The 22500-nt window shown below is 48.2% G+C and overlaps 2 protein-coding genes across 7 annotated transcripts in view; one reads left to right on the top strand and one right to left on the bottom strand.

Moving 5' to 3' along the window:
• The window catches only part of DTX1 (deltex E3 ubiquitin ligase 1), a 62236-nt gene extending 57809 nt beyond the window's left edge, over positions 1 to 4427 (top strand). Inside the window, exons 7-10 of one of the 2 annotated variants that reach the window (XM_072600396.1) lie at positions 497 to 655; positions 1174 to 1338; positions 2003 to 2092; positions 2735 to 4427. In XM_072600396.1, coding sequence (XP_072456497.1) covers positions 497 to 655; positions 1174 to 1338; positions 2003 to 2092; positions 2735 to 2959 — 639 coding nt within the window. In that variant the 3' untranslated portion in view covers positions 2960 to 4427. The remainder of the gene's footprint in view (positions 1 to 496; positions 656 to 1173; positions 1339 to 2002; positions 2093 to 2734) is intronic. The other variant, XM_072600397.1, reaches the window with a different exon arrangement.
• RASAL1 (RAS protein activator like 1) overlaps positions 3257 to 22500 on the bottom strand; it is a 45855-nt gene continuing 26611 nt past the window's right edge. The window contains exons 13-22 of one of the 5 annotated variants that reach the window (XR_011965322.1): positions 19933 to 20125; positions 16638 to 16775; positions 15949 to 16090; positions 14636 to 14808; positions 10973 to 11110; positions 10247 to 10382; positions 9972 to 10092; positions 8803 to 8879; positions 7356 to 7858; positions 3257 to 7053 (exon numbers count right to left, since the gene is read on the bottom strand). Coding sequence is in view for 4 of the 5 variants with exons in the window: in XM_072600390.1 (XP_072456491.1) it covers positions 7707 to 7858; positions 8803 to 8879; positions 9972 to 10092; positions 10247 to 10382; positions 10973 to 11110; positions 14636 to 14808; positions 15949 to 16090; positions 16638 to 16775; positions 19933 to 20125 (1270 nt within the window). In the remaining variant the exon portion in view is untranslated. Of the gene's footprint in view, positions 7859 to 8802; positions 8975 to 9971; positions 10093 to 10246; positions 10383 to 10972; positions 11111 to 14635; positions 14809 to 15948; positions 16091 to 16637; positions 16776 to 19932; positions 20126 to 22500 lie in introns of those variants that run through there. The other 4 variants (XM_072600390.1, XM_072600389.1, XM_072600391.1 and 1 more) reach the window with 4 other exon arrangements.

Raw genomic sequence — 22500 nt, 5'->3', positions numbered from 1 at the left:
GAACTCAGGTCTTCCTGACTGCAGGTCCAGAGGGGCAGCCAAACCAAAGAGGGACAATACCCTATGCTATATTTATCCTATAAATATATCCTATATCCTATATATATGTCCTATATCCTATTATATCCTACTATGCTATATTTATCCACTGTGCCACCTGTCTGATAAAGAAGCACCTAATAAATGCTTGTTGACTGACTAACTGAGAGTTACTTCTAAAGATGAAACCACAAGTAAGGACCCCCCAAAAATCTAGTTCTTAGTGTCATTTTACTCATTAAAGCTTCAGTTCCATGAAACCCAAACTGGAAGTCAAGAGAGCTGGGCTGTGCCACTCACTGTGTGACCTTGATCAAGTCCTTTCCCTTCTCTGACCTCAGTTTCCCCAATAAAATGATAGGGCTAGATTTTTCAAGTCCCTCGCTCCTTTCACAATGTGCCCTTCCTGTGTCTCTGAGTAAGTCTTGGCCCGCATCTCTACTCCCATCTCTGGCAGGACTGCACCATCTGCATGGAGCGACTGGTCACCGCATCTGGATACGAGGGAGTTCTCCGCCACAAGGGTGTGAGGCCAGAGCTTGTGGGCAAGCTGGGCAAATGTGGGCACATGTACCACCTCCTGTGCCTGGTGGCCATGTACAACAATGGCAACAAGGTATCCCTGGGGAAGGTGGCCTTGGGGGCAGACAGGGTGGTGGGAGAGCACAGGATGGTGGATGGAAGGAGAGACAGGCTGAGGAAAAGAGACAGACCAAGTGAGGGAGAGAGGCTGATGAAGAGAGGGAGACTGAGGAGGGATAGGCTGTGACGGAGAGAGGCAGACTGGGGGGAAGAGACAAGCTGAGAGGGGAAGAAAGACAGGCTGAGGAGAGAGAGAGAGATACCTTGAGGAGAGAGAGACAGACTGGGGGGGAAGCTAAGTAAGGGAGAGACAAAGTGAGGGAAAAGGGACAGACCAAAGGGTAGAGAGAGGCTGAGAGGAGAAGAGACAGTAGGGAGCAGAGATAGACTGAGAGGTGGGGAGAGATAGACCAAGACTAGAGAGGTCAGATCTCCAGAGGCTCTCATAGCTGGACTCCTGGGCATAAAGCCATGTTGTGGGGAATGACCAAGCGTCAGTGGGAGAACAGCTTAGTGGGGAAGGGTGCTGATCCGGAGCTCTATTCTGCCCAGCAGGATGGCAGCCTTCAGTGCCCCACCTGTAAGGCCATTTATGGGGAGAAAACGGGGACTCAGCCCCCAGGGAAGATGGAATTCCACCTTATCCCCCATTCACTCCCTGGCTACACGGACACCCAGACTATCCGAATCGTCTATGATATACCTACTGGCATCCAGGTGAGTTGGACCCCTTCACCCCAGGCTGCAACTGCCCTGATCCACAAGGTATTGCCCCCAGCTGCCCTTGGCCACCACTGCCCCACCACCAGGTGCCCGACTCCTCTCTCCTTTCATTCCTGCCCCTAGTATTTAGGAGTTCAAATCATAGGGAACCATTCTAGGGAGCTCTCTAGATAAGCTAAGCCCAGAAACTTGTGCAGATAATATCTGTCTGAAGATGCCACTCGCAGAGGAGTCCTCAGACTCGGGTGGAAGGAGAGCTGGTCCCAGGGCATCTGTCCTAGGAAATCTGCTGTGTCCCACCTGGAAGGCCATCTGGGGGTGGGGGAAAGAAAATAGGAAGCCAGGGCACTTCAGAACTTCAGATACTAAGGAATCTAGAACTTTAGGTCCTTACATGCGCTCCAGGGGGATAAATTTAGGTTGCTTTCTGCTCCACCTGCTGGCAGCAAGAGAAAATCCCCTTGTGTCCCCAATACAGCTCTCCCAGCTCCTAAAGTTGTGCCTTTATTGAAGGTTTGGGAATTAGGAGGGAAACAGCCAGGGTAGAACTTAGCCCAGAAACTAGCTGCAAACAGTTGAGGGGAGGGTCCAGGTCCCCACTCCCTGAGCCTGGTTTCTCTCTTCCCTTCCCACTCTGCTATGCTCCCCAACCCTGCAGGGTCCTGAGCACCCCAACCCTGGCAAGAAGTTCACAGCAAGAGGCTTTCCCCGGCACTGCTACTTGCCTGACAACGAGAAGGGTCGCAAGGTGGGTCATCAGGAAGGAAAGGGAGGGGACAAGAAGGAACAAGAATCCCCCAGGCTGGCTGAGCATCACAGCCTAGGGGAGAGGAGTGGGGAACTGAGCTTCTCCCCACCTCTGCCTTTCTGCAAGGCTGGTGAGACCTTGGGCAGGCTTTGGGTCAGTCTACTGCCCAAATGGCACCTCCCTAGGGCTCAGGTTTGAAGGTGCCAAATCTCCCCAAGTTGAATTTAATCTGTTTTACTGTCAGAGTCAAAAGGAGTCACAGGAGAGAGAATATCAGAGCCCGGAGAGTACTTAGAGATCATCTGAGATTACCATCCCCCATCATTTTATAGGGGAGGTGAAGGTGGCCTCAGAGGGGAACTGGCTTGCCCAGAATCACATGCCAAGTGGGTGTCAGAGTCTACTTCTTTCTGAAGTATCCTTCCCTTTCGGGTAACACACTTGCTTTTAAGAGAGCCTTCTAGAGATAGTAGCTTCTATCAAAAGATAGCTAGAAGAGCAGTATCAGGTGCCCCATGTGTCAGGAAGGAAGATCTTTTAGAAAAGAAGCTTTCTTGGGAACCCCTTATTTATATCACATGGGTGGCTGCCCACCCGCAACCCTGACTCTGTCCATAACCTTCCTTGTCCCCATCCCCTTAGGTGCTCCGATTGCTCATCATGGCCTGGGACCGAAGGCTAATCTTCACCATTGGAACGTCCAACACAACGGGTGAATCAGACACCGTTGTCTGGAATGAGATCCACCACAAGACGGAGTTTGGCTCCAACCTCACTGGACATGGCTACCCAGACCCCAACTACCTAGACAACGTCTTGGCAGAGCTCACAGCCCAGGGGGTCTTGGAGCCATCTTCAAAGGACTGAGACCTGGGTCCCTCCTCCAGGCTGTCCATGCTCCTTGCTTTTCTGGACATGTCACTCTTCTATCCCTTCACCCTCCTCTGCCGCCCCACATCCTCCAACAGACAGGCTGCCAGCATCTCTCCTACCTGGAAGGTGGAAATCAGTCTTACCAGGGTCTAGGCTAGGGACAAATATTTAGATCTTCCCTCTTTCAGTATGACAGCAAGTAATAGATTGGCAAGCAAACACACATTCTTGGGAGGGAGGAAAGATACACACACCAAAAAACCGTCCAAGAAAACACCCTGAGCCCCTGAATGAAATAATCTTTCCCATTTTATAGCATTCAGTTTACAAAACACTTTCCTCACAACAACCCTATGAGGTGGGCAATTCAGGTATTCATGGTTCCATTTTAAAGATGAATGAACTGAAGTTCAGGCAAGGAGAAATGACTTAGAACTGGAAGGAATCTTAGAGATCTGCTGGTCTGAACTACTTATCTGCTCCGAGCAGAAGATGCTTGTCCAAGACCACACAGCCAGGAAATAACATATCTGTGCCTTGGCTGACACAGTAACCTAATGGGAACTCAGCATCCCACCCATGCTATTACACACACACACACACACACACACACACACACACACACCCGTAGGGAAACACCCAGACCAGTCTAGAGCATCTACCTCCCTTTCCTCTTCCTCTCCCCCTCCTTTCCCTCTCTCCCTCCCTATTTCTCTTTCCCTCCCCGCTTATCTTCCCTCTTCCCTCCCTCCCTCCTTCTCCCTCCCCACCACACTGTCTCTTACTAGTGGACAGGGATGGACTTGGGGGTTCTGGGTGGATTCTAGGTTCTATGTTATGTGTGTGTTTTGGGGGGGTGGGGCAGAGGGGAAACATGCACATATAATTGCGGAAATAAATGGATAACCCTGGGTGGGGAAGGGGGAGAGGGTGGCACTAGGGTGAAGGGGGAGGAATCTTGCTTCTTTTTCTCTTTGTCTCACCTCCCCTTTTACCCCCACCTTGACATCTACCTGTCCTTACAGCAATCTGCCTATAGGAGGTGACAGATGTGACCACACAGGTGGTCCGCTCCCATACCAAACCCCTCCCATCCCAACTGTGGGATTTCTGAGGCATCCCTTTTGAGAAGTGTAAACCCTATCCTGGAGCCAATCACTCGCTGGAGGTGGGAGATGGGGGGTGGGGACTCCGATGAGACCTCCTTGCTGCAGAAAAATCCTTAAAAAGGAGAGTGGGTGACAAAGAGTTAACTTTTTTTTTCGGTGTTGGGAGGGGAACGCAAAGATATGACAGCTCCCAGCCAACCAGGCGCCTGTTGCCTAGGCAACTCACCAGCTCTGCCTCTGTTGATTGGCGGCCACTGTGGAAGTCGGCCAGGAGTTAAAGGGATGTCAACAAATGCTCTTTCAAAAAACCACCATTCCCACTGTGGGTGGAGAAATAAATCGCCTTTCTCCTCCCCATGTTGTCCTCCCATTGGTAAAGACTGGGGAATGGGTGTGAGAGGGAAGGTTCCATCACACTCCTTTGCCTTCTGGAAGCGGGCTTATCCGGATTTGGGTAAGGGGACTGGGGTGGGGTAGATATCCCTGGACAAAGCACTTTGCCTAGGTCCGATGTTGGGGAAAGTGCAGTTCTGAGCATAACCACAAAGTGGTGCAGTGGTTCTAGCTCCAGACTGAGAAAGTTACTAGCCCCTGAGGATCAAGTAGACCCTTGGAAAATCCTGGAGAGTCAACGAATCATAGTAAGTGAAATCTGCACCCTCCCCTGTCCGTCCTAGGGAAAGGTGTGGATCGATATTATCTCTTTATTATATCTTCGACTCCCCTCCCACCATATACACACAGTGCCAGTTTCCATGCATTAACTCACTCGTCATCCATCCATTCATTCAGTTATTCAGCACGTCTGTTGAACCTATTATTATAAAATGAGGGAATTGGACTATATGGCTTCTGAGGTCCCTGAGCCCATGTTCTTCAGGAGCTAATAAAAACAAGAAGACTCAGCCCTGTCCCACTGCCCCAGGGTACTTTCTCTTGGCGAGCCTGGGGCCAAGTTGTACACGTGTTAAGTGTTTAATAAATGTTGATTGGAAGGATGTTGGACGAGAGAAAGAAGTCAGGGCAGGGATCCCTCCTAGAGAACTGAAGAACAGGGGTTGGCAGAAGTCCCTCCACTCACCCTTCTAGGGCATCCCTCTGCCCCCTACATAAGTTCACCAACTGTAGCAGGCATACTTAGGGGGACTAGGAGAGCTGAGGGCCCCCCCGCCCCGAAAAAAAGGTCCCTTCCCCAAACCATCACAAAGACACTGAATTCTGTTCCCCAGCACAAATGCCAGTCATGTGTCGCCCCTTCGCCTACATCTGGGGGGCTCCATTAGCTGGAACCTCCTATCTCAGCTCCCAGGTTTTCCTTTATAGGGACATTTGCCCTCCCTCTAAACTGTCCTAGCTTATCTGAGGAAGGCTCTGGGAACTCCAAAATCTCATTTCAGGGAGTGGAGCTGAGCTCCCCCTGGTGACCAAAGGTAAAACTGCCATTTATTCAGGTGGCTCTGAAGTTGGATGGAGGGAGCACCTGGGACACCACCCTTTCAGGCTCTACTGCCCCCAAAGATAAATCTGCCCTTTTCTTTCTTCCTCAAGCCCAACTCTTGATGAGTAACAAGGATCACGGGATCACGGATAGCCTCGATTGGTTGAGGAACCCTTCACCCTAGGGTCCTGGCTAGGTCTGTGATTCTCCAAAGCTCTCCACATTCATCTTGTGGTCTTTGGTAGAGTCAAATCCCAGATTCCAGAATCTCTGCTTTGACCCAGCATTGGATAGGGATAAGACATTGGATTTGGAGTCACAGGACCTGGATTTAAATTTTCATTTACTACCCATGTGACCCTGACCCTGTTTATTCTATAAAATAAGGATACTGGACTAGATAATTCCTTCTTCCAATTCTAGATCCTAGAATCTTCTGGAAGGCAATATCCCCACCCCCACCCCCAACCTTCTCAGCCCAGGTAGACTGGGCTACCTCATCCTTGTTTCCAACCTCAATCCCAAAAGTTACAGCTGGGGGCCCACTCAGGCACAAAAGGTCATGAGAGGAATCCCTAATCGATAGAGAATAGTACAAGGGCATCCCCCCAAATTGATTCATGAAAGATCCTAGATAAGGATCCTCTCCTCCCCATTCACAAGACTAGCAACCTAGAGCTGAGAGGGTTCATGCAAAGAGGGCGTTGTATTGGCCAGCGAGGTCCAAAGGCAGATCCCATGATGGGCTAGGAAGAAGCAAAGGACTGTACCATACAAGTACTGATGGAAAGAACTGGGGAGGTTTAGCCCAGAGAAGAGACAACATAAAGTATATATGTATATAAAGGACTGAGAGGGATTAGATGTGTCCAGCTAGTCCTGAGGGGAAAACTTGGAGCAGAGATCCAGAATATAAAGTTGTAAAGTGACATTTTTAGACTCAAAGTCAGGAAAGGCTTGCTAACAATATCAGTCCAGAAAGGAATGGGTTGCCTTGGTAGTTAGCGAGCTCCCCATCAATGAAGGTCTCCAAAAGAAGGCCTGATATCATGCTGAATGGGATGCTATGGAATATCAGAATCATGTATGGAGACAGGTTAGAAGAGATGGCCTCTGAAGGTTTCTTCCCCATCTGAGATTTAATGATCAGATAGAGATTGAGGAGCAAGGATTTAAAACCACAGGAGGGAGTTATTGAGTGCCCCTGCCTAGGGTCCAGATGTGCCCACCCCATTGAGGGTGGGCTAAAGGATCAAAATGACTGAAAAAGAATTCACATCACATGGCCTTGGACCACCCCAGCTTATAGGGTTCAGATTAGTTCAATCCATTTAGAGGATGACTGGCTTGTTGAGGAAACTGAGGTTTGTACCCCATCTGGAGTGGTTAGAAGTGTTCTGTTCCCCCACCGTGGCTTGCTGTCAGTAGAGGCCATCAATCTCAAGGGAGAGTGGGAATCTTTCCACATTATCCCATCTCCACTCCTGGAGACACCAATCAGGATTCAAATCCTCCTTTGTCCACCTCTTGGAATGACATACCTAGTTCCCAGGAAACTGGAGTCAAGACCTGTGTTCAAAACCTGACTCAGGCTCTCCCTACCTGTGACCAAATCACTGACCCTTCCTAGGCTCAATTTCTTCATCCGTAAAATGAAGGATTAAACCTGATGGTTCCTGAGATTCATAGAGGTATGAGCCCCAGGGAGAGCCCAGTCTTCTCTACTTCTCTAGATGGAGCTTGGTTCCCTGCTCCATTCCAAGCTGACAGCTATCATCTGGGGCACAGGACCCTCTGCTCAGGGTGGGACTGTGGGTGGAGGGGAAAGGTCTGAGCACCATACCTGGGAGGGCAACCCCGAGGGCACCCTGAAGGGTTGGGCCAATGTGGGCTGTGGGCTACATGAGAAACAGTCCAGCCTCCTTGGCCAATGGTCCCAGGTATCTCAGCCTTGATGGCAACTAGGAAGTTGGAGGGGGTCATCCCAGGCAAGTGAATCTCCAGGTTCAGCATCTCTGGGTAGCCAAGGAGTAAGTAAGGGGAAGGGGCAAGAAGTCAGGAAGCAGCCCTGAGGAGGGACACGGCCAGGTCAGCTATTTTCTGGGCTCCTGCCCTTTACTATTCATTGGACATTAGCTCTTCCTTCCCTGATAAAAAAATGTCCCAGGACAATGGGGAGAGGAGGATGGAGACCTTAGGAATGGAGGGAGCCTCTAGCTACTTGCTCCTTTTCTTGCTGCTCAAAGGTCTTGTGGGCCTGCTCCAGGTCCTCAATCACAACCAGTAGATGGGCTGCAGCTGCAGCTGTGGGGGTTCTTTCCTTCTCAGGAACACCAGCCTTCTCTTCTGGTGGAAGAGAAAAGGGGAGAATGGTCAAGAGACTGTGCCACCCTGACCATCAGGACAAATTCAAGTATGTTATCAGATCAGAGTCGTTGGTTTGGAATCAGAGGAATTGAGTTCAAGTCCTGGCTCTACACACACACACACACACACACACACACACACGCGCGCGCGCACACACACACACAGAAATATAACACACAAATGACTTGCTTCCTAATACCTAATCACTTTATTCCTCTGGATTCAGTTTCCTATTCTGTAAAATAAAGTAGTTGGACATGAGCTCAAGGCTCTAAATCTGATGAACCCTCCATCTGAACCAACCTGAGAATCAGGGCCCCAGAGAATCCCACAGAACAGGTAAAACAATTCAATGAATCGTGGAAAATATTATGAGGTCTCCTTTTTGGGAGATGTACCCGCTAGACTCTACTAACACTAAACTGGAGTACACAACAATTTGGGAAGGTGAAATGGAATTAGATGCTGGCCACAGGTGAGTGACAGAGGATCCTAAGGTCACATTGCTTGAGTGCAGCAAAGAACATTCTAGGTCCATAATTCTGGCTGCCAAATAGGGTTGTGGAGCTGGTTGATGACTTAGAACAGATTTGGAACCATGGATTTTTTGTGCCTGGGACAAATACCACCAGTGGGGGCTCGCCTAGAATACAATCGCTGAAAAGAAGTGTACATGCACTGGTGCTGCAACTGGAGATAAGGCAAAGCAGGGCAAGTGAGGAGCTAGGGCCAGATGGAGCTGTAGGTGCTCTTAAAATTTTCTACCCTGAGTCAAAGTGCTAGTGCCCCACCATGGGCTCTGGTAAGGAGTGCACCAGGAGTGACACGGGAAACCTGGACCCCACACATGCATAAGTGATGAGAATATGTAGGCAGGGGGAGTAGAGAGGAGAAGGAGAAGGACTCCAACCAGATGTTCTTACCTTCCAGGCAACTCTGGCCCTTTATCACCTCCTGTTCCTGCTTGATGTCCTCCTCAGAAAACTCAATATATTTCTTCCTGGGCAGAGAGAAAGACAGACAGACAGACACAGACATAGACAGAAAGAGACAAAGGCAGAGAGAGACAGAGCCAGAGAGACATAGACAGAGAAACTGAGACAGAGACAAAGAGACATGGAGACAGAGACAAAGAGACAGAAAGACACAGAGAGAGAATTGTAGAGTCAGAGGATCTGGGTTCACGCCCTAATTCTTCCACTTGATACTTGTGAAATATTCATGTCAATTTCCTTCTTCGGGATCCATTTTCCTCATATGTGAAACTGGTGGTAGTGGTGGTAGAGGTGGGGGGTTTGACTAGATGGTACCTGAAGTCCATTCCAACTCAGCAGAATCATGTGAGTTAAAAATTTGGAACTGAAAGAGACTTTTGAGCCCAGGTAGTCCAGCACCCCCCAATTTTATAGATAATGGTCTAAGGTCCTTCCCAGCACTGACATTCCCCTCGAAGTTCTGACACTCAAAGAGACAGTGTGGTATCGTGGAAATAGTGGGGGTCTCAGAGTTAGGAAAACCAGAGTTTGAACTTGATGTGAGCCTCAGTTTTTTCATCTTTAAAATGGCCTTAACATTTTCAGTGCCTCACAGGACTGTGATAACGATCAAGGGAAATAATATGTGTAAAATCTTTATAAACCTTAAAGTGTGTATGTATGTTACACATATAATATTACATTTGTGTGTGTCTATAGGCACAGTGCTTGGTACATAGTAAATGCTATATAAATGTTAGATATTATATATGTATATACACATATATCAGTATTATTTTAATTTTGTGAAGTCTTTTCTTATCTCTGAGTGCATCATCCTGTGATAGTAGAAAGAATGATGGATTTGGAATGCAAGAGCCTGGATTCAAATGCAGACTCTGCTCTTTACTACCTATGTAATCCTGGGCAACTCACTTATTCTCTTTGGTCTCAGTTTCCTCATCTGTAAAATAAAGACTAAAGGCTCTTTGAGCTCCCATCCTGGAAAGGATGCCTGGTCACAGGGCTGGCCTCTGGTGGCCATAGTTGTTACTGCACCTCCCCAACTCTCTTCTCCCTCAAGTCTCCTCCCTCCTCTGACACTCATGAACACCCACCTGAGTTTGTTCTTCCCCAGAAGCAGCTGCCGATACACCATCTGGGCCTCTGCATCAGGATTCAGGGGGTCACTCCAGTCTCCAAGGGTCACGGCTGAGTGGGTGCGGCTACAACCCTGGACTGCCAGAAAAGGGCAGGGGGGACCAGGTTGGCAGGGAGCGGATGCTGCTGCCTGAATTCCAAATCCTCAGTGCCAACCCCAATTCAGGTCAACCTCATCCTGTGCCAGCCATGTGCCAGCCCAACCATGCTCTAGGCCCAGTCTATGGGTCACCTGTGCGATCTTGCTGGAGGCAACAGGTCCAGCGGTTGCCTCGGAAGGCCCCTGGGTGGCAGGAGGGCAGCATGTCCTCATTGCAGACACTGGCTTTGCGGATGGCTGACAGCCATTGGTTTAGTTCATTCACGTTCTGATGAGGAACAAATGCTCTGGGTTAGACAGGAACCATACTAGTAGTAGTAGCAGAAGGAGGAGGAGGAGAAGTAGGAGTAGTGATAGTAGGAGTAGGAATAAAAGTAGTAGTAGTAGAGTAGTAGCGGGAGGAGGAGGAGAAGAAGAAGAAGAGGGAGAAAAAGGAAAAGGAGAAGAAGAAGGAGAAGAAGAAGAAGAAGAAGAAGAAGAAGAAGAAGAAGAAGAAGAAGGAGAAGGAGGAGGAGGAGGAGGAGGAGGTGGATGAGGAAGAAACAATGATGATGATGATGATGATAGCATAGTAAACAGAAATATGGTCTTTGAATCCAGAAGACCTGAGTTAGAGTCCTGCCTTTCACACACACTGCCTGTGTGACTCTGAGCAAGTCACTTAACTTTTCAGTGCTATAGGTTCCATGCTGCAGAGGAGTGGTGACCTGCATTGATAGGGGGAGTTTCCTAATGGGGGTGGGGTTGAGGGGAGGACAGAACAGACAATGCTATGGCCCCTGCTGAGATCTAAGGGACCAGTGTGGTTAGGTGAGGGATTGTGGGTGAGGGAAGGGACGGGAGATGAAGCATTCTTACCTTGCACTGAATGTATATGGTGTCCAGCTGCCCGTCCCTGGTCTTTGTGATGACCTGCATCATATGCGGCTGCTGGAAGGCATTCTCGTCCACCCTCTCCACAGCACAGATCCTACCCACCGGGATGGAGGTCCGCACCTGCCCCGAGCCAGCCCCCACACCCTGCTCACACCAAGCCGGAGGCAGAAAGGGAAGGAGGGCTCCCCTCCACCCACTCACCCCACAATACCCGACCCCTGCCCCCAAGGTGTCCCTACCAGCTGACCCTCTCCAGGAGCTCTAGCTGCAGAACCCAAGATGGCCACAATAGATCTCCTGAGAGCCTCTGGTCTGGCTCCTTGAGTGGCTATGAGTGAGTGTGGGCACCTGAATATGTGTGTATGTGCTTATATGTGTATGTATGAATGTGCATGTCCTGGAAATAGGGGTAGACACATCTGCCTGTGGATCTGGGACACTCAGTGTGTGGATGTGAGCATGTATCAGCCTCCTGGATTGGTTTGACCTGAGCTTAAAGAAGCACTGGGTCACGTGACTGGAGCTCTCATCACCAACAACACCCAGGTTTAAATCTTGTCTTGGATGCTTCCATCCTGTGTGTCCTACAACAGTCATTTCACTTCTGTCTGCCTCCGTTTCCTCATCTGAAAAGTGAAGATTGCTGAAAACCAGACTGAATCACAGTCACATAAGTCAAAAGATTTTACTTGGTTGAACAAGGGAAAACAAACTGTGATGAAGATAATTAAGAATAATAATGACAACAGCAGTAACTAGCGTTTCTATAGCACTTTAAGGTTTTCAAAGTACTTTACAAATTGTATCTCATTTGATATTCACAACAACCCTGGGAGGCAGTTGTAACTATCAAGGCCATTTTACAGACAAGAAAATTGAGACTGAAAGGAGCTAAATGACTTGTAGAATCAGGAAGGAAGGAAGGAAGGAAGGAAGGAAGGAAGGAAGGAAGGAAGGAAGGAAGGAAGGAAGGAAGGAAGGAAGGAAGGAAGGAAGGAAGGAAGGAAGGAAGGAAGGAGGGAGGGAGGGAGGGAAGGAAGGAAGGAAGGAGGGAGGGAGGGAGGGAGGGAGGGAGGGAGAGAAGGGAGGGAGGGAAGGGAAGGGAAGGGAAGGGAAGGGAAGGGAAGGGAAGGGAAGGGAAAGAAAGGGAAGGAAACAAGTATTTTTTAAGCATCTCCTAACAGGTACTGTGCTTTTACCAATATGATCTCATTTGATCCTCACAACCCTGGGAAGTAGGTACTGTCATCATCCCCATTTTACAGATGAGAAGCTTAGACAGAAGCCAAACTGAGATCCCACTACTTTGTTTTACAGATGAGGAAATGGAGGCATACAGAAGTAAAGTGGATTGCCCAGGATCCTCACAGCTAGTAGATGTCTGAGGCTGGATTTGAACTTAGGGCTTCCTGATTCCAGTCTCAGCACTCTGTGCACTGTGGTGTCCCCTAGCCACTCCAATTCTACATGACATCACTTTACATTTTTATAGGTTTGAAGGAAGACTCAATGAAGCAATCGTGTAAAGACATTAAGGATGCTGTGACATTCTGCAGTATCTCTGTTTCCTATTCTAATTCTGCAATACGCCTCTTTGACATTCGAGAACATTTTGTCTCATAAAACATCTTTGTGATTTCTCATGAATTGGTTTATCACTCAGTTCTAATTATCAGGGATACTCTAAGACAGATCAGTCTTCTTTCTCTGCAGAATAATGGCATTTGTACTGCCTCCTTCATATGCTTGTTGTGGGAAAGAGTTCAAATCCTGCCTGACACTTACCTGTGTAATGTGAGTAAGTCACTTCACCTCAATGGACCTCTGAGGCCCTTTCCCTCTCTCAGTCTGTGAGCCTATGATGCTATTAGGATCACAGAATTTATAACCTGAGGGGACCGCAGACATCATCTAGTGCTATCCCTCGTTTTACAGAGGTTTTAATAGCACCCCCTACATGAGGCCCTTCCTTATTCCTGTATCTGCCAGTGCTTCCCTCTCAAGGAAAATACTACTACTATGACTGCTGCTGCAACTATTCCTACTACTGATACTACTACTGCTACTATCACTACTATTACTACTGCTACTATTAATATTAATTTTGATTAATTAATTTTAATTTAAATAAAGAATTAAAATAATACTACTTCTATTAATATTACCACTACTATTACTATTATCATTACCACTACTTTACGACTAGTAGTATTATTACTACTGCCAATAATAAAAATATCTAGCACTTACATTACACTTTAAGATTTGCACAGACCTATCTTACAATACAGGAAAGTGGGGGAGAAGGGGATAAGCAGGGTGGGGGGATGATGGAAGGGAGGGTAATGGGAGGAGGGAGCAATTAGAAGTCAACACTTTTGGGGAAGGACAGGATCAAAAGAGAGAATAGAAGCAATGGGGGGCAGGATAGGATGGAGAGAAATATAGTTAGTCTTACACAACACGACTATTATGGAAGTCATTTGCAAAACTACACAGATATGGTCTATATTGAATTGCTTGCCTTCCAAAAGGAATGGGTGGGGAGGGAGGGATGAAGAGAAATTGGAACTCAAAGTTTTAGGATCAACTGTCGAGTACTGTTCTCACTACTAGGAAATAAGAAATACAGGTAAAGGGGTATAGAAAGTTATCTGGCCCTACAGGACAAAAGAGAAGACAGGGACAAGGGAAGAGAGGGATGATAGAAGAGAGGGCAGATTGGTGGTAGGGGCAATTAGAATGCTTGGTGTTTTGGGGTGGGGGGAGGGGACAAATGAGGAGAAAATTTGGAACCCAAAATTTTGTGAAAATGAATGTTAAAAGTTAAATAAATTAATAAAAAAAAAAGATTCGCACAGCACTTTACAAATATGATCTCATTTGCTCCCTACAACAACCCTGGGAGACAGCTGTCATCATCATCCCCACTTTACAGTTGATAAAACTAAGGCTGAATATAATAAAATTCCCTTTGTATGTGTGTCTATCTTGTCTCCCCAGATAAAATGTAGCCTCTTTGAGGGGAAACGTCTAACTCAATCATGGCCTTGTATCTCCAACACTTCTCGAGGGATCTGACACACAGGAGGAAATAAATAAATGCTTGATTGAGGAAGATGATGGTAACATATTGACAGAATGATTTAAAGTTTGTGCAGCACTTTTCTCATGGGAGTGGGCTGGAATGCATCTGTCTACCTGTGAGTAACGTTCATCACGTGTCATAGGCTGACCACAAAAGGCTCAAACATTTAGCTATGATAGGACCTTCACAATCATTTAATCCAACGTCATTTTATACAGTTGGGGAGTGGGTAGGGCCAGGATCCCACTGTACTCATGTGAATGTTGGAGCAAGCTACAGTGCTCAGTAGCCAGAACTGGGGGCAGTGCTCAGTAGCCAGAACTGGGGGCAGTGGGAGTAGAAGAGAAGGAAAGGGATGGGAAAACAGAGCACTGAAGGTCCCCTTTTCCCTTCTCTCCCCTTCTCCTCCCCCTCCTCTCTCCTTTGCCTCCTCCCCTCCCTCTTGTCTGCTCCCTCTTCTCTTCCCTTTTCCCCTCCTCTGCCCTTAACCCTCCTCCTTCCTCCCTTCTCTTCTTTTCTCCCCTCCCTCCTCAAGGCACCTCTCAGAGCAGCCTTACCTGCCACTCAGGACCCTTGGAATAGGAGAAGGTCTCACGGCTAAGGCAAAAGTACCTCTTCTTGAAGGCAAAACGGGGGACAAGAGCCCCAGCCTCTGCCTTCCGAAGATGCAGGTAGCCTTCCTTGATGACCGCCAATGGGGAGAACAGGAGCCGTGGCTGGGCCTCCAGGGCTGGGGGAGGACCGGAGAGGGAATGAGGCCACAGCCTGTCCCCACCCCTCTGGGCCCAGGAATTTCTAATTCTCCAGATTCGAGTAGCAAACAAGCCACTTCTCTTACTTCTTGGACAGCACCTAGGTTCTGGACTGGGCTGCTGGACCAAGGATGCCCAGCAAGTGCCCCAGCAGGAGGGATGGGACTGCTGCCACCTCCCCCCACATATGCCCTGCTTAAACCCAGCTGCCTTACTGACAGAATGATGGAGTGAGTGAATGAATGCCGGATGATTGAAGAAGATCCAAAGGTCTCCACCCACCTCATTCATTTAGCATTGAATAAAACTATATACTGCTCCATATGTTGATGACCTCAAGGAAAGTGGGATGGCAAAAGGAAAAGAACACTGTACTAGGGGTGAGAAGACCTGGGTTCTACTCTCCAGTCTGCCACTTATGGGCTGTATATTGTGGGGCAGGACTCCACTATCCTGAACCCCAAGCTTTCTCAACTGTAAAATGAAGTGAGTGGGCTGGGTGATCTCCAAAGCCCCCTCCCAGCCCTGACATCGCCTGTACTTAGGCCCCTCCCATTCCTGACATTCTCTGCTCTAAGGCCCCTCTCAGCTGTGACAGTCCCTGTTCTATGTTTCCATTGAATATACCCCAATATGAGATGTCCCAAAAGGCGCAAAACAAAATCCATACGCAGGCAAAATTACTTAAACAATTGGTGATTTTACCAGCATATGAGGACACCCTGTCTAGGAACTTCCTCTATCATTGTAGATCTTAACCAATGACTTGGTAGGCTTTGAGAATGGTCTGATGCTTCGAGTATCAAATGAAGAATTCAACTCCAAGTCCAGCACCCAATGCACTTACTATTCTATGGTTCCTCCATATGCTTAAAGAAAGAGGGGGAAGGGAGAGAGAAAGGTAGAGGAGAGAGGGAGGAAGAAGGAGAGGAGCAGGGAGAAGAGAGGAAGAGGAGGAGGGGAGGGAAGAGAGAGGAAAAGGGAAGGTAAAAGAGGGGAAAGGGAGGGAGGGGAAGGGAGAGAGCTCAGATTCAAGTCGTATCCCAGGACAGAATGAGGAGAGGCCCTGAAGATGTGAGAGGAGAGATGGTCACAGCCCAGCCAGCAGAACTCACTACCTCCAGCATCAATGTCCACCAGCTTGTCCAAGAAAACCTTCACCCGGGTGATGCTCTGGAGGAGGAAGGGATGTAGGGGGACCATCCATTGCTCCTTTCCCTGACCCAGTTGCTGGCCCAGATTGCCAATGCTCTGTACAGCCTGGTAGGAGGTAAACAATGGGACAAGACCCCATTTATTATGAAGACACTTTCTCCTTGGCCCACTCCCCATTGTTGAACCCAGAAGAGGGGCCAGCTCAGGGCTGAAGAATTCTGTCAGGAGAAGGACCAAATGAGCAAAAGAAATTCTGTGTCCCAACTCCCAGCCAATTGCTAATGTAACTAAATGAAAAAGGGACCAGCAGAAGGCCAATGTCCCTCTGGATAAGATTCTTGCCCTAAGGAAGAACAGTCCCAGAGCCAGACAATTTCATCTTTAATCCCTTCTCCCTTCTTCTGATTCCCTCAAACCTGAGAGCCCCTGCTCCAGGCATTTCCCCCCATCTCCTTCCAAAACTTCACTGAGCTTGCGATGCCTAAGAATGGTCTAATCACCTGAGTCATACTAAGGTTGATTGAATGATTAATGGGCACAAGATCTGTGCTGTCTCCCAGGGGCATCTGGCACATTGGGTGTGAGGCCTCCCCAGTCTCATATCATCTTCCCCCTGTGAAATGGTCCCCAACACCACCAGCACCACAGACACCTTGGCAAGTAGCAGCAGGGAGCGACTGGTCTGAGGATCAGCATGATGGTCCCGGAGATCAAAGAGCTTTGGGGTGAGAATGGCAGGAGCAAAAAACCGAAGGAAGAGAAAGCCGCTGATGGCCACATACTTCACATTCTAGAGATCACAAAGAGAACAAACCCCCAGTGTGATGGAGGAGGTTGATGTTGGCCATCACAGCCAAGGCGCTTCTCGCTATTGTTCTCGTTTTTTGTAAGATGGGGAAAGTGAGGCAGTGATACAGTGGAAAATAAGACTAGATTTGTGGCAGGAGGACCTGGCTCCATTATTGTATGACCTTGGAAAAGCCACTTTATGAGAACTCCCAGTCTGGAAACTCCCTCTACCATTGCAGATCTTAATCAATGACTTGGTAGATCAGTCCCAGGGAATGGTCTCAGGTTCCAGAGAAACCTGGGGAGATTTGCACAACATGGTGCATAACAAAACAAGCAGAACTGGAGAACAATTTATGCAGTGGCCATGGTGAGTTAAAGAAAACAATACTGAAAATCTTCAGAACTTTGATCCATGCAGGGACAATTGTAACTTCCAGAGGACTGATGGTGATATAGTGTCAGAAAAGTGGGAGACTATAGGATGAGACATATCTTTTCAGATATGGATAATAGGTTGATTCAATCTGCTTAACTGTCCTTTGTAACAAGGAAGGGTTCTATTAGGGGAAGGTGGGTCATTGGGAAGTCCCAAGGATTTGACAGAACGAAAAAAGAAAGGGCATCAATACAATTTCCTTGAGGTAAGATTGTCTGCCCTGTTCCTAGCACAAAGCCTGGCACATCACAGGGGCTTAATAAATGCTTGCTTAGTTGATTGATCAATGAAACATTTCCCCCAAAAGTGACTTCCCTTCTCTGGGTCTCAGTTTTCCCATTTGTAAAATTAGGAAGTTGGACAAGATGTTTCTAAAGTTCCAAATGCTATGATTCAAAGCCACTCGATGATCAATACTTCTGAAGGTGGCATGAAATCCAGGGTGAGTTGTCAAAGATCCAGAGCTCTCTCTCAAACTATCTGTCCCCAGCTCATTGTGGCTGGCAGGGAGTCTGCCCCACCACCACTAACATCCCATCCAGGATGCAGCTGGCATCTCGAATCCGATTTCTCAGCAGCCCAAAATGCCAACTTCCCACTTCCCTGCCCATCTTACCCCACCCATTATCCTGGTTATATTTAGCCTTTGAGAAGAGTACTCAGGCTTTGTTTGTTAGTATGTCTCTGTATGTGCTGGTGAAGGATTGGGGAACCTGCAGCTTCAAGGCCACATGTGGCCCTTTAGGTCCTCAAGTGCAGCCCTTTGACCAAATAAGCCACATGTGGCCTCGAGCATGCAGGTTCCCCACCACTGTCAGCTGATGGGGTTATGGGGATGGTGACTGGGAGTTTTTTAGGGTTGTATTTAAGAAGGAAACTAGAACAGGACCAGGAAAAAAAAAAGGGTAGAAGCTACAGAGAAAGTGTTAGATGTAAGGAATAACTTCCCAACAATTGGGGCTGTCCCCAGTGGGCAGTGAGCTGTCTCAGGAGGGGAGGTCTACAAGCTGAGGTTGGGTAGCCATTTGCTGGGGATGCTAAAGGGGCAATCTTTGTTCAAGGGTAGGTTGGCGTCATTGGTCTCTGGGGTCCTGACCAATTCTTAAAGTCCTGGAGTTCTATGCCAGACAAGAATCACATCCCTATTTCTCTGCTTGAGCCAGCATCCCTGGGGGCATCTCACTATCCCACAGCCTCATCTGGAAACTGGTACTTCCAGAACAATTTCAGGGTGTCTCTGTCCCAGCTTGGTGTCCTGGTTCCCTGGGAACCTCCTTCGGGGAGACACTGGGAGAGGATGCTAGGAGAGAGAGACCCTCGCACCCCAGCTTGCTTCCCCAGGCATCATTGGGCTTCTGTTACTGAGATCCCTGCTCCCCAATGTTTCCTCAAAGCCTCCCACTCACCCCCATTGTTCCAGGCTAATTTTACCCTCTGCCAGTGTCTCATTGACTCAATCCCCTGGGGAGAGTTGGGGGAAGGGAGGGACGAGTCAGAATCAGAGCCGCTTTATACCGCACTTCTTACCACCCTGTTCTGCTTGGTTCAACCACCACCTCTGAAACAACTAGGGTGACCTTAGGCAAATCACTTAACCTCCCTGGGCCTCAATTTCCTCATCTGTAAAATAAGGACAATAACACCATCCACCTCACAGAGTCATGAGGATCGAATGAGATAACCTATGGAGAGGAATGATCTCATTTGAGCCTCATTATTCCCATTTTACAGATGAGGAAACTGAGACAGAGAGCAGTTAACCAACTTGCTTGGCACCACACACAGCTAGCAAGTGTCAGGGGCAACATTTGAACTCAGTTCTTCAGACTCGGAGTCCAATAATCTATATACTTCATCACCTAGCTGTCCAGGTAATCACACATCTCATTCTCTTTGAAGGAAAGGTGACCTGGGGTTTTTGGGAATATTGTTCTATGTTCTAGGATTCTCACTAGAGAGAACCAGGAATATACCAGTCCCAGTGCAAGTGACCAGAGACTCAGGTAGCTTTACTGGGGAATGTTAAAAAACAATCAGTGAGTATGTATTAAGCATCTACTGTATACAAGGTACATCTTCATCTGCTTGGTTGCAATTATGAGACCAAGGGCCCTGTCTGGTGTGGCCCCTGTTAGCTCCCAGCTTGACCTTGTCTGAAAGTTCCACCTTCGAAGTCCCAGCTATGGGAGGGAGGAGAGTCCTGGGTCCCTGACTCTATGGGGTGGGGAGAAAAGAGTTTCTCCATCTCTCAATTTCTCTCTTTACTTATCAAGAGACAAGACAGCTGGGTTCTAGGCCTGGCTCTGCAGAGCCGGCAGACATCACAAGTCCTCTGACCCCAGTTTTCTCTTCGTTAAAATAAGGGGGTTAAGAACTCTCTTCCACACCTCCTGGTTCTGATATTCTGTTACAAGGCCCCTCCCAACTCGGACATTCCCTGTTCTAAGCCCCCTTCCAGCTCAGACGTTCTCTGTTCTAAAGCTCCTCCTAGTTCTGATGTCTGAGGACCCTTCCAGTCTTGATATTCTATGCTTTCTGGGATTCAGTTTTCCCAGTTATAAAGGGAAAACAACAGCACCTGACCTAGGTTCCTCACCAGCTTGTGTATGAATCAGTTGTGAAGTTTCTAAGTGCGCTGGATGCATGTGCAGTGGCCTCCACACTGTACCTGGCTCCCCCTGCCCCCATGCTCACAAGCCCATCCTGTGCCTCTTCCCACCTCATGCTCTGTCTCAGGGAAGTGCTCCTCCACCCTCCTGTGCAGCTGTCTGAAAGCTGCTCTCATGGCTGGAGGACACTTGTCCACTGAACTCGTGATGGCCTCCAGGATCTCTTCCAGGTATCCTGTCAGCAGCCCCAGGCTGTTTTCCCGAACGTGCTCCTCTGACAGAGTGCCCTTGAAGGAGATTCTCCTAGAGGGACAGAACCCAAGTCAGGCAAAGGGTCATGAGCTGCCCCGAGGGCTCGTTCAGGTCCCCTGCAGCTTGGTGGGGGTTTCTGCCCTGGGCAAGGAAGCTTAGCTGAATTTCAGCCCATTCCACAAGGTCTCTTATAGGCATCCAGGGGAATCGAGGGGCGATTAGGAGAGGAAGCACCACATAAAGTTTAGGTCTGGTTCAAATACGGGCTCAGCACCTTTATACCTGTGTGATCAGGGCAAATGCCTTTATTTCCTGGGTATTTCCCATCTATACAATGAGTAGATTGGACCAGTCTCTCAGATCCTTTCCAGTTCTACCTAGAAGGTACTTATGAGCTAGATGGGGAAACCCTGATGTTAACTCACTGTGTCACCTCAGACATTTCCCCCTCTCTGGGCCTCAGTTTCCCCATTTGTCCTCATCAATCCCTATAAAAGACTGAGCATCTGGCTCTGATATTATGTTCTAAATTCTCTCCCAGCTCTGGAATCCCCTGTTCTAAGGCTTCTCCAGGTCCTGACATGCACATTCCAAGGCCCCTTCCAGCTCTGACCATCTAAGTTCTAAGGTCCTTTCCAATTTTGACATTTAAGATTCTAAGTTGCTTACAACTCTAAATCCTGTGAGGCTATGATAACATAGTCCTGCCCTCAAGGAGCTTATGGTCTAGTAGGGGGGACTCTGCCATTAATATTGGTATGATCTCAGACAAGCCACCTTCCCTTTCTGGGAGTCTCAGCTTCCCCAGCTGTCAAATGAGCAAACTGGACTAGCTTCTCTCTCCTCTGGCTCTAACATTCTCTGCCCCAAGCTTCCCTCCAGCTCCACCATTTAATTTCTAGGAGCTCTTCCTTGCAGAACTGGCAGGCTAGAATTGTGCAGAATAAGATGGGGATGAAATGCAGAACTCCTCCTAGTCAAGGCTCCTAGACTATCCTGAGCCCCATCTCTGGGCTATGTCCTTCCCCCAACTCCAGGCTTAGTGGGCTTAGTGATCTGGGCAGAGCTCAGGGCAGAGTTTGGCAGGAGCCAGACTTAATATAATCTTAGACGGGACAGGTAGCTTCATGGGGAGATGCCCTTTTCCAGTTAGAGATGATAACTCTACCCATGGGCCAGCAATCTCTCTGATGCTTGTCTCTTGTCCATCAGATATTGGCTGGATGCTGGATAAGTTAGGGTAGAGCCCATCCCCAATGCTTTAAATGAATGAGAAATCATGCCCTGCTGAGCGAGTGGCAACATTGCTTACATATAGGAAGGAGGGCACACTCTGGGTCTGAGTATCTTCTAGGGGTCCTTCACTCATTCTAACCTCAGCTAAGGGGGCACATATCCTCTCAGTGTCTAATAAACAAAGCTATGTTAAGGGACAATCACACCTGCATTTGAATGATTTAACCAGAGGAAGTAGCAGAAACATTCCCTGCATATTATAAATTCAGGGGGGTATATCTGGCCTAAAGTCCCTCCACTATGTCCTCTCTCCATGGAACAGATTACTATTCTCTACTGTGGAATAGATTACCCCGGATCACAAATAGAATAGAAATCAAATTCCAGGGGTATCTTCTCCATGAGGTTCTTGTAAAAGTGGACAAATGTTACTTCTCCCATTAGCCCATAAATGGGGCTTATTTTAACAAATTGACCGTATGATTTTCTCAGGACCTAGAAGATACCCTGACCCCTGGGGCCTTCTCAGACAATGGAAGGAAAGACCCCACCCTCCTCTGCATCCCCTGAGACCAGTTGCTTAGCAACCAGCTCTGATGCCTCTGGGGAAATTCAAAAGAGAATAGATGAAAGGGGGTCTTGGCTTTGGTGGGGTGGGGGGAAATGGGTCCTCCTTTCTTGAAGCTTGAAGTGTGGGTTCTAAGGGTATATTCTCCAAGGGTAGAGAATGCCCTTTGTCTGGGAAGTCTCAGCCTTACTGGCCAGTCCTTAGCTGTGCCCTCTCTGTGAACCCCTTCCTCATATATCAGCTGCCCACTCCTGTATCCTGGACCAGGGTATTTATTTATAGGTCCTGGAACAGCTTGCCAGACTCCTCTATTTTCACTACCTTCATTAACACCCTCCTAAAGGTGAAAAAACTCTCTCTCTCTCTCTCTCTCTCTCTCTCTCTCTCTCTCTCTCTCTCTCTCTCTCTCTCTCTCTCTCTGTGCCCCCTTGTGTCTCTCCATCTCTCTCTCTCTGTCTCTCTCTGTCGCTCCCTCTCTCTCTCCATCTGTGTGTGTCTCTCTCTAACCTAACCCTAACCTTGTCTCTCTCCCTCCTTCTCTCCCTGTCTCTATCTCTCTCTCCTTCCCTCCTCTCTCCATCCTCTCTCTCTTTCTCTGTCTCCCTGTCTGTCTCTCTGTCTG

The sequence above is a fragment of the Notamacropus eugenii genome, chromosome 4 (genome assembly GCF_028372415.1).
Source record: "Notamacropus eugenii isolate mMacEug1 chromosome 4, mMacEug1.pri_v2, whole genome shotgun sequence".
NCBI classification, from domain to species: domain Eukaryota; kingdom Metazoa; phylum Chordata; class Mammalia; order Diprotodontia; family Macropodidae; genus Notamacropus; species Notamacropus eugenii.
Note: the sequence above shows the minus strand (reverse complement) of the source record. Positions and strands in the feature narration are given on the sequence as shown.